The sequence below is a fragment of the Callorhinus ursinus genome, unplaced genomic scaffold, assembly GCF_003265705.2.
Source record: "Callorhinus ursinus isolate GAN/ISIS: 27379988/994484 unplaced genomic scaffold, GSC_fseal_2.0 scaffold72, whole genome shotgun sequence".
Lineage (NCBI taxonomy): Eukaryota > Metazoa > Chordata > Mammalia > Carnivora > Otariidae > Callorhinus > Callorhinus ursinus.
The window spans coordinates 6,027,283-6,040,899 of NW_027397134.1; the positions used below are offsets into that span (position 1 = coordinate 6,027,283).

Consider the following 13,617-nt stretch of genomic DNA (forward strand, 5'->3'; position numbering starts at 1 on the left):
TGATATGATGGCAATAGTGTTTTTTTCTTCTCTTAAAAATCCAAATCCTCCTATACCCTTTTGGCCATATTGGAGGTTTGGAAATTCTTACCACCAGATTTCCATTATCATTATTATTAGTATTTAAAAGTTCTCTAAGTGGTATTTTACTCCTTGTAAACCAGAGAAGAGGCAAAAGGAGCTATGATGTCAGCGGACAGCCCCCTGGGGTGCTCTACACTATTGCCCAACTACCATTCCTGTGGGCCAATCAGGCAGCAAAGCCCTCTTTCAGTTTCTGAAGGCCACTTAGGGAGTTGTCCCCAGAGCCCCAAGAGAAAATGCTTGGTGATTTTCCTGTACTATTTGAGGGCAGGCAGCAGAATGGGCTAAGGTTCCTCCTGGTTTGACTCTACCTATTTTTTTGTTTGTTTCAGGCCCTGATTTGGGTGGTTGTCTTGGGCTGGGTATTTGTTCCCATTTACATTAAGGCTGGGGTAAGTATCTGCTCTGTTACTCTATTTTGTGCTATATATATACACACACATATATATATATACACACTATATAGACACATATATATATAATACACATATTATATATGATACACATATCATATATATATATAATATATGTATAATACACACACATATTTAATATGAGCTCCATCCTCCTGAAGGACAGAGGAGACTTTATAGCATAAATGGCAGAGAACACCTGTGCCTTGGTTTTCTTTTCCAGGTTATAAAATTTTTGGCTACTTTTAGAGGTATTCAACAGATCCACTCAGCCATGACTTGACTGTCTAAGAGACCCTCTAAACAACGTCATTCTATTCAGAGCCCTCTTAAGCATCGTGTCCCCTCACATTGGGTGTGCACTTGCAAGGCACTGCCATGCATTTGCTCATGGTATATAGCTGTGTGCCTCTGTTCCTGGAAGGGAAGCAGCATGAGAAAAATAACTGTATTTCCCCTTCATTTGCATATGTCAGTAGCTCTTGCAGCTGGTCCTCAATTATCGAATGCATGCTCAGTCTCTTGACTAAATCTCTCTGACATTTTACATATGACAGCTTTGGTGGCACCTGTTTAGTGAGATATAATGAATACCTACATTAGGAGCTGAAAGCAATACAGAAAAAACACAGGGCAGACTCTACATCTTCTGGAGGCTCATGGACTATTGGTGCCTTGTGTGTGATCCTAGAAGACAGTAGGCTCAGGGTTGAGAGAATGTGACAGAAGTACAGTCAGAATTTGCAGAAAGGAACTGGGAGAACAGTTGAGCAGGTCTGCAGCTACAATCCTTGGCAAGGTGAAGCACACACCCAGCCTGGCCAATTTGGTGCACTGAACAGATGCTACCATTGGTATGATGTCTTGTTCACAGTAGGCACTCTGTATAGGAATGCATATCTATCACCTCCTCTTTCAGGGCAAAAATCTGCTTTCTTGGTTATGTATTGATGTGTTCACTTAGACACAGAAAGTGTCTATTGAGCACCTTCAGTGTCCTGGGATAATGCCCTACCACTGCAAGGGTAGGGCATATGGGATTGAGATGGGATTGAAGAATGGGGGTCATCTGGCTACCTTATAGACTTCTCTGACCCATGAGGGTTAACCCTTGATCATACTTCTGATGCCATGGTGGATGCCACTGCTCTGTTTGCTCTGAGTCTTCTGGTCATTTTGGCTGGCAATGACCTCTCTTACATCCCATGCAGGTGGTGACAATGCCAGAGTACCTGAGGAAACGATTTGGAGGCAAGCGGATCCAGATCTACCTCTCTATTCTGTCCCTGTTACTCTACATTTTAACCAAGATCTCGGTGAGTCCACTGCCCTGGGGACTGGCATTAGCTGTCTACTGACCAATGTCTACCTGCCCACTCCTGCTCCTCAGCACGTATTGGCCCACCAAGGGGCAGCAGTATTTGTTTCTATTAACTTGGTGCCTTAGGTCTTCTTGCTCCTTAGGGTAAAGTCCTATTTCATGCATCAAGGAGTCAACACATGGAACTCCTTACCCTCTACCACGTGGAAGGTTAAAAGCATAAACAGGTTCAAGGAGTTTCAGTGAAAACTGTTCTTAATAGAAGGCTGAAAGGGAATTAGCAATATCTGAAGGCTGCTTCCAATCTTAGAGTTTGCTGTGAGCCTTTGTGCCTGAAGGGATCAGAATCTGGCTCTAGGTGATGTTTCTAATACACTTAGACATGGGCAGTCAGTGACAACTCTTGAAGGGACCTCAGAAATTCTCCCTCTTCTTTTATGGACAGGGAAATGAAAACTGGGAATTGAAAATACTTGCTCAGGATCCTGAATCAGGAGTAGAACCCAAACTTCTGGCTCCACTTCAATGTCCTTTTCATTACACAAGGCTTCTTGTCTGTTATTATTTTTTAATCTGTTTTTTTTTTCTGATGTTGCTCATGCTTTTTGTGTCATTTCTAAGAATCCATTGCCAAATCCAAGGGTTGAGAGAAAAGTGACATTTTCTGAGACATAGGGAGTTACAAAGCGCTCACTGCTCTACCAGTTTTCTCATTGAGTATGATCAATTTTCCTCTGTTTTCTTGTCCTTCTCTATCCAGCACCAAAGGTAAGATTGGATCAATCTCAGCATCTTGCAAAAGATCTGTCCTGGATGAAATCTGAGTCAGGTTGCATCTGAAATGCGCCTTCTGCTCTAACTAGGTAGTGTGCTGAAAAAACAGCTGCTAGTGCTTTTATTTTCCTGATCACTTAAAGCCAAGACAACAACAATATTAAATAACATTTGCATTTTTTTTTATTTTGGAAAATTTTGAACATGTATACCCAGAGATAGAATAGTATAATAAACACTTGTGGACCTAATACTTTTCACTCAGCTTTAATAATGATTATCATTTTGTCATTCTTGTTCATCCATTTCTTCTACTTTTTTTCCCAGCAGTATTTTAAGTCAAATACCAGACATTATGTCATTTCGCTGTGACTTCTTCAGAATACATCTTCAACTTTTAAAAAACATAACCATTATGCTATTATCACACAGCAAAATCTATAGGAATTTCCTAATTTAGGTGGTTTAATACCTGGTACATATCCAGATTTTCCTGATTATATAAAAAAATGTCTCCTTATAGTTGATTTTTTTGAATCAGAATCTAAATGAAGTCTACACATTGTATTTGACTATACTTTCTTTAAAGGAAATATCTATATCTTCAGCTTACCATAATTATTTTTCTCTTTTGTACCATTACCTCCCAGCCCTAGTCCTGGCCTACCTGCACATACTTTTTTTTTTTTTTAATTGGATTGTTTGTCTTTTTTTGTTGTTAAGTTGAAAGAATTTTTTATATGTTCTGGGTACTAGACCCTTATCAGATAAAGGATTTGCAAATATTTCTCCCTCATTCTGTAGGTTTTCTTTTTCATTTTCTTGATAATGTCCTTTGAGGCACAAACGTTTTAAATCTTGATGAAGTCCATTTATCTACTTTTATTTCTGTTGCTTATACTTTTGCTGTCATTTCTAGGAATCCATTGCCAAATCCAAGATCATGAAGATTGACCCCTATATTTTCTCTGAAGAGTTTTATACTTTTAGCTCTTACATTTAGTTCTTTGATCCATTTTGAGTTAATTTTTGTATATGATGTGAGGCAGGGGTTCAACTTCACTCTTTTGCATGTGTTTATCCAGTTCTTTCAGCACCATTTGTTGAAGAGATGATTATTTCCTATCGAATGGTCTTGCACATTTTTATACAACTCAATGTAAACATGCTCTTGCCTATAGGGCTGATAGAACTTTGTCTTGGAATTGGGACTGATTCCCAGAGCACTGCTCTTTCCCTGCGCAGCTTCTTGACTCAAACTGCTACTGTCCTTGACTGGTGCTTTTGTGTTTTGCCACCAATATGATGATTTCACCACCTTCACTTTCTCCTCCCCTCCTTCAGGGTTAGTTTTTAGTTATAAGATGAAGACCCTGGGCTTTTCAATGCTATGTCATTAGATATCAATGTGCAGAGACTAGACTGAGAAATGCTGGTAGGGGTGGAGAACTCAGGCTTTCTGAGGGAGAGAAGAGCAGATATAAGAAGAGAAAAAGGAATGTAAGCATGGAGGGAGAGGAGGTCATTCTTGAGCTAGGTGGGGGTTGGCAAGGGAACTGCTCCTTGGTTCAGCTTGTGAGGTAGCACCTGTCTAATTAGCATGTAGAGGAGGCTACTGGGATTTCCCTTTTTGGAATCAAGGCTTCTCCAAGTCCACAGTTCAAGCAGGTGTAAGTCTGTTGACTGTAGTTGCCATGGAAAGGGTACTTTTTGCCCTTGCAGCTGATATGAGGTTAGTAATATAAATGATCTAAATACCCAACCTCTCTCCCTGCATTGCAATCACCTCACCTATTGTTTAGGTTACTGATTAAACCTCCCTTGACTTGGGAGCCCCCAGATAGCTGAGGGGCAGTCTCACTCAGCTCAAGTCCTGATGGAGCCCATCCCCCAGCAGTCAGCTTTTTCTGAATTTTGCTTTTGAAAAGTACTTGGTATAGGCTGTTCCCTCTCTGTATAATTTCTGGGCTCCTTGCTGGAGGCCTTGCCCACCATCCTACCTGCTCTACCTGCTTCCCAGAGGCAGAAATCTCTTGAATATTGTGTAAGAAGGATGATAGCTGCCTTTTATTTAATGCCAGTCTCTTTGCTTAGATTCCAATAGGGGCTTTACTTTTTTCATCTCCAGTTCACATGAGAACTGCATGGTAAGGATTTCTATTTTATCTTCCACTTCATGGATGAAATAACCGAGTCTCAGAGAAATTAGGTAATTTGTCCTAAATCATACAGCAAAATCAGGCATTGGAACCCAGGTCTCTCTAGTCCCAAAGTCTGTGTTCTTCTCACAGTTCTGCTATATGTTGGATGGGATGAAGACATAGCATGATGGAATGAGATAGATCATCTAGTCCTATGTTCTTCGCTCTCATTTTATAGCTGGAGAAACTGAGGTCCCAAGAAAGGAAGGGACTCTGTGGGGTTAAACAGTAGCAGAACTAGGATGAACAGCAGGGTCCCTGTTATTGACTCAAAACCTTTGGCATTATGTGGCCCCTGACTTCTAAATCTTTCATTCTTTTAGTACAGAGTCAGTTAAAATTCAAGACCATGGGAAAAATTAAGATAGCCAGTTAAATAACCTTACAATATGAACAAGTTTCCATGAGTAGGATTTGAGAGGACTATGAGGAGAGAGCATCAACTGCACACTGGTGTATGAAGGATCTGAAGGAGGGACATTTAAGCAGAGGGCAGGGGCAGGGAAGGGTTGACCCGTAAGACTTTGTCTTTATAAGTTTGGCTGACTTCAGGTTCACCATGAGTCATAGAGCATGAAATCAATAAAATAATTATACTGATGGTGAATGTAACTCCTAGGAGCTCATATTAAGATAACACATGAGTTCAAAGTTCATTGACAAAAGAAAATAATTATAAGTTAACGAAGTAAGATAGGTATTTATTTACATTGCACACAAAGATTAATCAATCTTGTTGTGTATATGTAGAGGCATGGTAATTTGTGATGGGCAAGAAGAGAAGAAGGGTGGGGTGCCTGGGTGGCTCAGTCATTAAGTGTCTGCCTTCGGTTCAGGTCATGATCCCAGGGTCCTGGGCTCAGTCATTAAGTGTCTGCCTTCGGTTCAGGTCATGATCCCAGGGTCCTGGGATTCCCTGCTCCGCGGGAAGCCTGCTTCTCCCTCTCCCATTCCCCCTGCTTGTGTTCCTGCTCTCGCTGTCTCTCTCTCTCTGTCAAATAAATAAATTAAAAAAAAAATCTTAAAAAAAAAAAAAAGAAGAGAAGAAGGTGGCCTTGTGAGATCCAAATCCACACAGGAAACAACTAGGGACCTGCCAGGAAGGCTTAGGGGAGGCTATAGGGATCCAGTGTGTGTGTAATTGATAGCAGAGAAAAAGCATTTCAGGTACAGGGCCCAGATATAACCCAGGCCATAGAACAGCAGTGGTATAGAATCTTGACTATGGCTACCATCTTGTGGCCAGGTTTTGGGCTCTGAGACCCAGATTTGATTATTCCTCCATGTACTTCTCTGAATTTTACTGGTTCCCTGCTGTCCCCTTCCTGGCACCCTGTCTTATCAAGTTCTGAGAAGAATTCTGGTCTGTAAAATTTCCCAGTATCATGTATCTTATTTACGTGTGCACAATCACTTGAGATAAGCCTCAGATTTTATGAATTACATGTGATGACCGAATGTCTCTGTTTCTATTTCCTGGGGCTATTAACATGACTGCAATAAACTTTTACAGCAACTCCACTGTCCATTTTGGATCCTTGAGTGAAAATAAGAGCTTTGGCTTTTACTTAAGGTTTGAATACTCATTATCTGAGCCATTCACTTTCACAAACGAAAAGAGAAATTTGAGCAATGGGGCTCTCCATCTCAAATGTCGTTGCCAGGCAGGATTTATTGGGTGCTCAGATATAACTCAGACCAGAAGGGGCACAAAGCACACATATAAAATCATAGGATCTCAAAGTGTCAAAGCTGAGACAAGTAATCTATGCAAGTCTCATGGTCAGAGACTCAGTTACTCTAAGAGGTTTCCCAGCTGAATCTGTAATTTTATTATTCCCATGAGTCTCATGGACGTTGTTCAGTCAAATTTTCAAAGTGACGGGAACAAAGCTTTTGAGCTGAATCCAACTGCCTGTTTTTGTAGATATAGTTTTTTTTTTTTAACATTTTATTTATTTGAGAGAGAGACAGAGAGAGTGAGTACACAAGCGGCAGGGAGAGGCGGAGGGAGAAGGAGAAGCAGACTCCCCACTGAGCAGGGAGCCCTACGTGGGGCTTGATCCCAGAACCCGGGGATGATGACCTGAGCCAAAGGCAGATGCTTAACCGACTGAGCCACCCAGGCGCCCCTGTAGAAATAGTTTTATTTGAACATGGCCACACCCACTTGATGTATTGTCTATGGCTGCTTTCGTGCTTCAACTGTAGAATTGAGCAGGTTGGACTGACTATATGGTGTATAAAACCTAAAACATTTATTACCTGAAACTTTATAGAAAAAGTTTGCTGACCCTTGGTCTAGAATATGGTAATTTTCGATTTCATTTCAAGTTGGTTTTACTTAGCGTGATTGGGGAAATTTGCTTGTTTCCTTCCCTTTTTTTTTTCTTTATTAAGGGCTAAGAGAAGTTTAGAGAAGGAGCAATCTGGTAAGAGCTGTGAACCAAATGGTCTCATAGGATTATAGGAGAGTTCTTTTCTATCAATGCTGGCGGTGTATTTCCCTATTCATTCCCCTACTTTTATAAATAAAAAAATAACAAAATGCTTCAAACATACAGAAAAGTACAAAGACTAATATAGCAAATATCACCACCCAGATTCTATAGATCTTAAAAAAATCTCATTTTTTAAAGAAAAGAAATAAAACATTACAATATGATGGAAGGCTTATTTCTACCGTTTTTTTTTTTTTTAAAGATTTTATTTATTTATTTGAGAGAGAGGGAGAGAGCGCACAAGCAGAGGGAAGGGGCAGAGGGAGAGGGAGAAGCAGACTTCTTGCTGAGCAGGGAGCTCGAACCGGGGCTCAATCCCAGGACTCTGGGATCATGACCAGGCACCCCTATTTCTACCTTTCTTGACTCTGTTCTTAAAAGTTATACATGTCTTAAACTTGGTATGTTTTCTTCTGTCTGTTTTTATATTTGTACTACATATATATGTATATTTATATATCAATAGAGAATATAATGTGTTTTAAAATTTCTGCTCCCCCCACTTTTGAAACTTATAAGAAAAACGGAACAATGGTATTTAAGAAAATCTGGAGTGGAAAAGCACCCATAATCCTATGACTCTAATTCAGATATTTCATATTGTGTCTTTGCCCGTATGTGTGTTTTCTTTTACAGAATTGCAATCAGTATGTGCATACCATTTTGTCATCTTTCTTCCCCATCTTAGCATCAAACTGTATACATTTTCCCATGTTTCCATCTTCATAATTATTATTTTGAGGGGATGTGGAACTTAATATTTGACATAATTTTCAGCAAGACATTTAGAAATCCTCTGGTGGAAAATGGCCAACAGACACATGAAAAAGGGCTCAACGTCGCTTGGCATCAGGGAAATCCAAATCAAAAACTCAATGAGATACCACCTCACACCAGTCAGAATGGCTAAAATTAACAAGTCAGGAAATGACAGACGTTGGCGGGGATGTGGAGAAAGGGGAACCCTCCTACACTGTTGGTGGGAATGCAAGCTGGTGCAGCCACTCTGAAAAACAGTATGGAGGTTCCTCAAACAGTTGAAAATAGAGCTACCATACAATCCAGCAATTGCACTACTGGGTATTTACCACAAAGATACAAATGTAGGGATCCGAAGGGGTACGTGCACCCCAATGTTTATAGCAGCAATGTCCACAATAGCCACACTGTGGAAAGAGCCGAGATGTCCACCGACAGATGAATGGACAAAGAAGATGTGGTATATATATATATATATATATATATATACAATGGAATATTATGCAGCCATCAAAAGGAATGAGATCTTGCCATTTGCAACGACGTGGATAGAACTGGAGGGTGTTATGCTGAACGAAATAAGTCAATCAGAGAAAGACATGTATCATATGACCTCACTGATATGAGGAATTCTTAATCTCAGGAAACAAACTGAGGGTTGCTGGAGTGGTGGGGGTGGGAGGGTTGGGGTGGCTGGGTAATAGACATTGGGGAGGGTATGTGCTATGGTGAGCACTGTGAATTGTGCAAGACTGTTGAATAACAGATCTGTACTTCTGAAACAAATAATGCAATATATGTTAAGAAAAAAAGAAAAGAAGAAGATAGCAGGAGGGGAAGAATGAAGGCGGGGAAACTGGAGGGGGAGATGAACCATGAGAGACGAGGGACTCTGAAAAACAAACTGAGGGTTCTAGAGGGGAGGGGGGTGGGAGGATGGGTTAGCCTGGTGATGGGTATTAAAAAGGGCACATTCTGCATGGAGCACTGGGGGTTATGCACAAACAATGAATCTTGGAACACTACATCAAAAACTAATGATGTGATATATGGTGATTAACATAACAATAAAAATTTAAAGAAAAAAAAAGAAATCCTCTGGTGGACCAAAAGCTCTTAACAGTGGTCACCTTTGATCTGAGTGATGGAAGTAGGAACATTTTTACTTTTCAGTGTATACCTTTCTGTGCTGCTTTTTTCCAACTATACCCATAAGTTATTTTATTTTAGAAGTAAGTAAAAAAATGTTTTTTTAATGATAAAAGATCTTGCTGTCTGCAGAAAATATTCCAGAAAAGAGAACTCTTACCTTTTAGTGTTGTTGGAAAGTCACTAGACTTGGAGACAAAGAACCGATTTTAGCTCTTGAGCTTGTCATTAATTTTGTCTTTCTCATCTGTAGAGTAGAGACAATATATTTGTCCTATTACCTTGTTTTGGGGATCAAAACAATGAATGTACCTGAAAACATTTGGTAAACTATAAAATTCCCTGGATATGGCGGGAAAAAAAACCTTAGTGAAGCGGATAAAGTTTTGGCCCCTAGGATTCAAAGACTAATGTCAGAGCACCTGGGCTAATGTGAGCATAGGTATGGCACAGTATCCTGTGGCACTTCTGCTGGCTTTCAGAGTTCTAAGGGCAGAATTTACTCCTGAGGTTAGAAGTGTAATCAATAAAGGGGCCCCTTCAACTGAAATAACTATGTGATGATAAAAAGGCATGGGAGCAGAGGGTCCAGCATTATGAATACTCATCACAATTCCAATGGCTCAGTGTGCAGAGTCAGGAAGGACTGGCCATTTCACCCTTAGCAAGGCTGATGTGCAGCTGGGGGCTCTTTCTTCTTCTTTGGCTTTAGAGGATAGGATGGAACAGGTCCAGGACCTGGGAGGGGAATGTTTTCTTTGGCTGCAGGACTTCCCCACTTCCAGCCACTGAGAATGATAAGCACTCAGAGTCAGAGCTTCTTACTTTAAAGATGAGAACACAGAGACATGGAGAGGTGAAATGTTTTATCCAAGGTCACTCAGGCCTATAATCACAGCACTGGTGTTAAAACCCAGGTCCTCTGACCACTAGCCCTTGGATGGTCTCTTTCTAAGTCACCATTCTCTCCTTACCTTCTGACACTGCATCTCCTCCTCCACCAGGAAAGACAATGATATTAAGTACCCTGGGGCTAGGGAATCTGCAGGGGAGCTAAGGCAGCAATCCTTAGGAGACCCATCTTGGGAGAGGGAGTTGTGCATTAGCACATAAGCTTGGAGCTGGTGTGAGACAATCTCTCTGCCAACTAATAGCGGCAGGGAATAGGAGATTTGACTGGTGGGGAGCTGAGCCACTGGAGGGCCCCAAGGAGCTGTAAGGAGGTGGCGGTGGGGAAGCTAAGATTGGAGAGGAGATGCAAGGGCACCATTCCCCGGGTTATGACTAGGTGGCCCATTACACACCCTGAAATATATTAGATTTTATGCAGTGAAATAGCTCGTGCATTGCATCTAGGGAACGTCTAGTTTCTTTCACACCTAGCAATTTGAAAATAAAAGATTTACCATGATCATCCTTAATACTACCCATCCTGGTAGTATTTTGGAACTGCCATGAAAATTCATTTTGGGTGACTCTGGTACTCTCTGTTTGGTTTAAATTAGCCACTGCACCATCCTGCCAGGTAGAAGGTTTTTTTTTGTTTTGTTTTGTTTTTTGTTTTTTATGGGGCTAATGAGGCAGGTAGGAGGAAGAGAACTGCATCAAGAACATAACTGGTGAATTTGGGAGGGAAGAGGGAACACTTCTCCCTAAAGTTTCATGATATAATCTAGACAAAGCCACCTAGAAACAAGCCTGCCATGCAAAAGATAATTGGTGATGTTCTGGTTGTGTTTGAGTCAAGGTGGACTCCATCTGGGCTGAGAAGATAAAACTATGATGTTGCTAAAGTTTCTCTCCACTCCGGAGTATGGTTGGGGTTTCCCTCTCATGGACTCTTTAGTACTTGCTTTTGGAAATAGATCTGATAAACATTTGCACACTGAGGTGTAAATGATAGAAAATAGCTTAGACCAGCAGTCTACAGGTGGGTTGGGAGGAACCTCAAGGTGTTAATAGTTATTCCTTGGCAAAAGTTCTATAGTTAAATAAGTTTGTGAAGCGTCATTTACCACATTCCCCTCCTGGGGATTCACAGTACATACTATATATTAAAGGCTCAGGGAAGTTGTGTGTTGAGGAAACTGTCTTAACTTCACTTAATCCAGCACTTCACAGATCTCTGACTAGGGAATCCTTTTTTCCCCCCATGGGATATCTATTATCATCTTGAATAAAGCTTGTTGAGAAACTTAGGAATAGAGCATGACTCTGAGGTGTTTGTGTTTTTATTTTATTCTGTTGTGGTAAGAACACTCAACATGCCATCTATCAAAATTTTGACAGATTTTAAGCGTCAAATACATTATTGTTGACTATAGGCACAGTGTTGTGTGGCAGATCTCTAGAGCTTACTCATCTTACTTAACTGAAACTTTATGCCTGTTGATTAATAACTCCCCATTTCCTTCTCCCCTCAGCCCCTGGTAATCACCATTCTAGTCTTTGATTATACAAATTTGAGTGTTTTAGATACTTCATATATGTGGCATTGTGCAGTACTTGTCTTTCATATTCTTACCCGGGGATAAAAATATGAACTTTTAATTGGGGGATTTTAACCAAAGGGCAAGGGGGGTGTGGGCCAACATTGGGCCCAGAAATCACAGGCATTGACATTACTCAGGAGACGCCTTCTGCTACCCACTCCAAGTTTGCCACCTTGTCTCTGCAGCTGAAGTGCCTCAGCCAGGCCCTGGGTGCAACCTGCAGTCAGCTGGCCTCCTTCACCCCTAACTCTGCTTCTTCTCTTCTTCCAGGCAGACATCTTCTCTGGGGCCATATTTATCAACTTGGCCATGGGTCTGGATCTGTACCTGGCCATCTTTCTCTTATTGGCAATCACTGGCCTTTACACAATCACAGGTGAGTCCATACAAATGACTCAGCCGAAGCCCAGGAAAGGAGGAGGAAGTAGGAGACAAAGCTCCTCTCGAGGAGGAGAGATACACCTAGGAAACAGTTTTAGAATTGAGTGCTTAGTCCCAAAGCTCAGACCCTAACAAGTGATATGGGAGTCCCAGAAAACTCCAGTGTTGGCTGGAATAGTTAGTGTAGCTTCTTCTAGGAAGTGGGGCAGGGACTGGCCTTCCAGGTTGTGGATAGAAGTTGGCTGAGTTGGGAGAATCAGAGAGGGGCTACCAGGTGCAGGAATGGGGAGAGGAAGGGAATCGAGTCAGGAATGGGCATGGCATGGGGCTGGGGTAGGGTGAGCAAGCAGATGCGTTTGGCTGGAGAAGGGTGGTCAATGGGAGGTAGTTGAGGTGTGTGTGGAGTGATAAGCCCTGATAGTTCAAAAGAGGTCACAGTGCAGGGGGCTTGGAAGCCAGAAGGAGGCCTTGGATTCGATGTGATAGGCACTGGAAGGCACTGTAGGTGGGAAGGGAGGGAGTGACACAAAAAAGAGATTTTAGAGGAAGACTCGAGAGGTGACTGGAGAAGCTGATGACAGGGACAGTTGGGGACCCCTTTGCAGAGGTGTTACTCTGTTCCCGATAGGGGAGCCAGGGTCAGCAATGGAATTTGGAGACAAGAAGTTATACAGCTTTGGGGACAAGAAGTTACTTAGATGGTCTGAGTAAAGAGAGAGCAGGTGTGCATGGAAGTAGCCCTTCGAAATGTGCAGATTTGGTAACACCCGAACATCTTGTAGAGATGTTAACTCTTTGCTCTTCCGTGCCTTTGTTTGTGGGAGACAGTTCTTACCACAGCCATCTCCTTTGCACCATCTTCTGCCTTCAGTCACATCAAACTCCTCCTTCTCAAATAGGGAGGAACATTCTCCTTTTTCCAAGGTCTTCCCAGCATTTCTGTGAGAAGTAGAGGTGTGGGAACATGTTCGGTAATAGATTGCTATAACAAGACAAGGGAGGGAAGGAAGGAAAGGCAGACAGGTGACTGAGGGGTGTTCTCAGAGGATGTGCAGAGGGAGAGGGCCAGGGATTGGGCAAAGGAGGTAGGCTGGACCACACAGACAGGTGGTCCTCCTACATTAGGTCACATGTATTATTTTCTTTGCCTGTTTAGGGGGCCTGGCGGCTGTGATTTACACCGACACTTTGCAGACGGCGATCATGCTGGTGGGGTCTTTCATCCTGACTGGGTTTGGTAAGTGGGGCTGGGGCAGGCTGAGGAGGCAGGGAGGCAGAGGAAGAGGCCTAGGGAGAAAAAAATCAAGTCTAACCTCCCTGCCTGCTGCTGGCCCAGGCAGTGAGCTGGGTATCCTCTGCCCTCCCCAGGGGAGTGGTCCAGCCTGAATTGGCCGCCACAGTGGGTGTGCAGGGGCACCTTCCTCAGCCCTAGAAATCTCAGGCTGAGCCTGCTCTCCACAGAGAAACTGGACAAAAAAAGGAATACATCTAAATATCCATCAGGCTAAATATATTCAATGTTGTATCTTAAACCTCAGATTA

General features: G+C 42.1%; 1 protein-coding gene across 3 annotated transcripts in view; it reads left to right on the plus strand.

Moving 5' to 3' along the window:
• Nucleotides 1-13,617, plus strand: part of SLC5A1 (solute carrier family 5 member 1) — a 140,505-nt gene that overhangs the window by 79,566 nt on the left and 47,322 nt on the right. For all 3 annotated transcript variants that reach the window (XM_073886790.1, XM_073886789.1, XM_073886791.1), the window contains 4 exons: nt 417-476; nt 1,709-1,813; nt 11,965-12,070; nt 13,232-13,312. In XM_073886790.1, the coding sequence (XP_073742891.1) occupies nt 417-476; nt 1,709-1,813; nt 11,965-12,070; nt 13,232-13,312 (352 nt within the window). The remainder of the gene's footprint in view (nt 1-416; nt 477-1,708; nt 1,814-11,964; nt 12,071-13,231; nt 13,313-13,617) is intronic.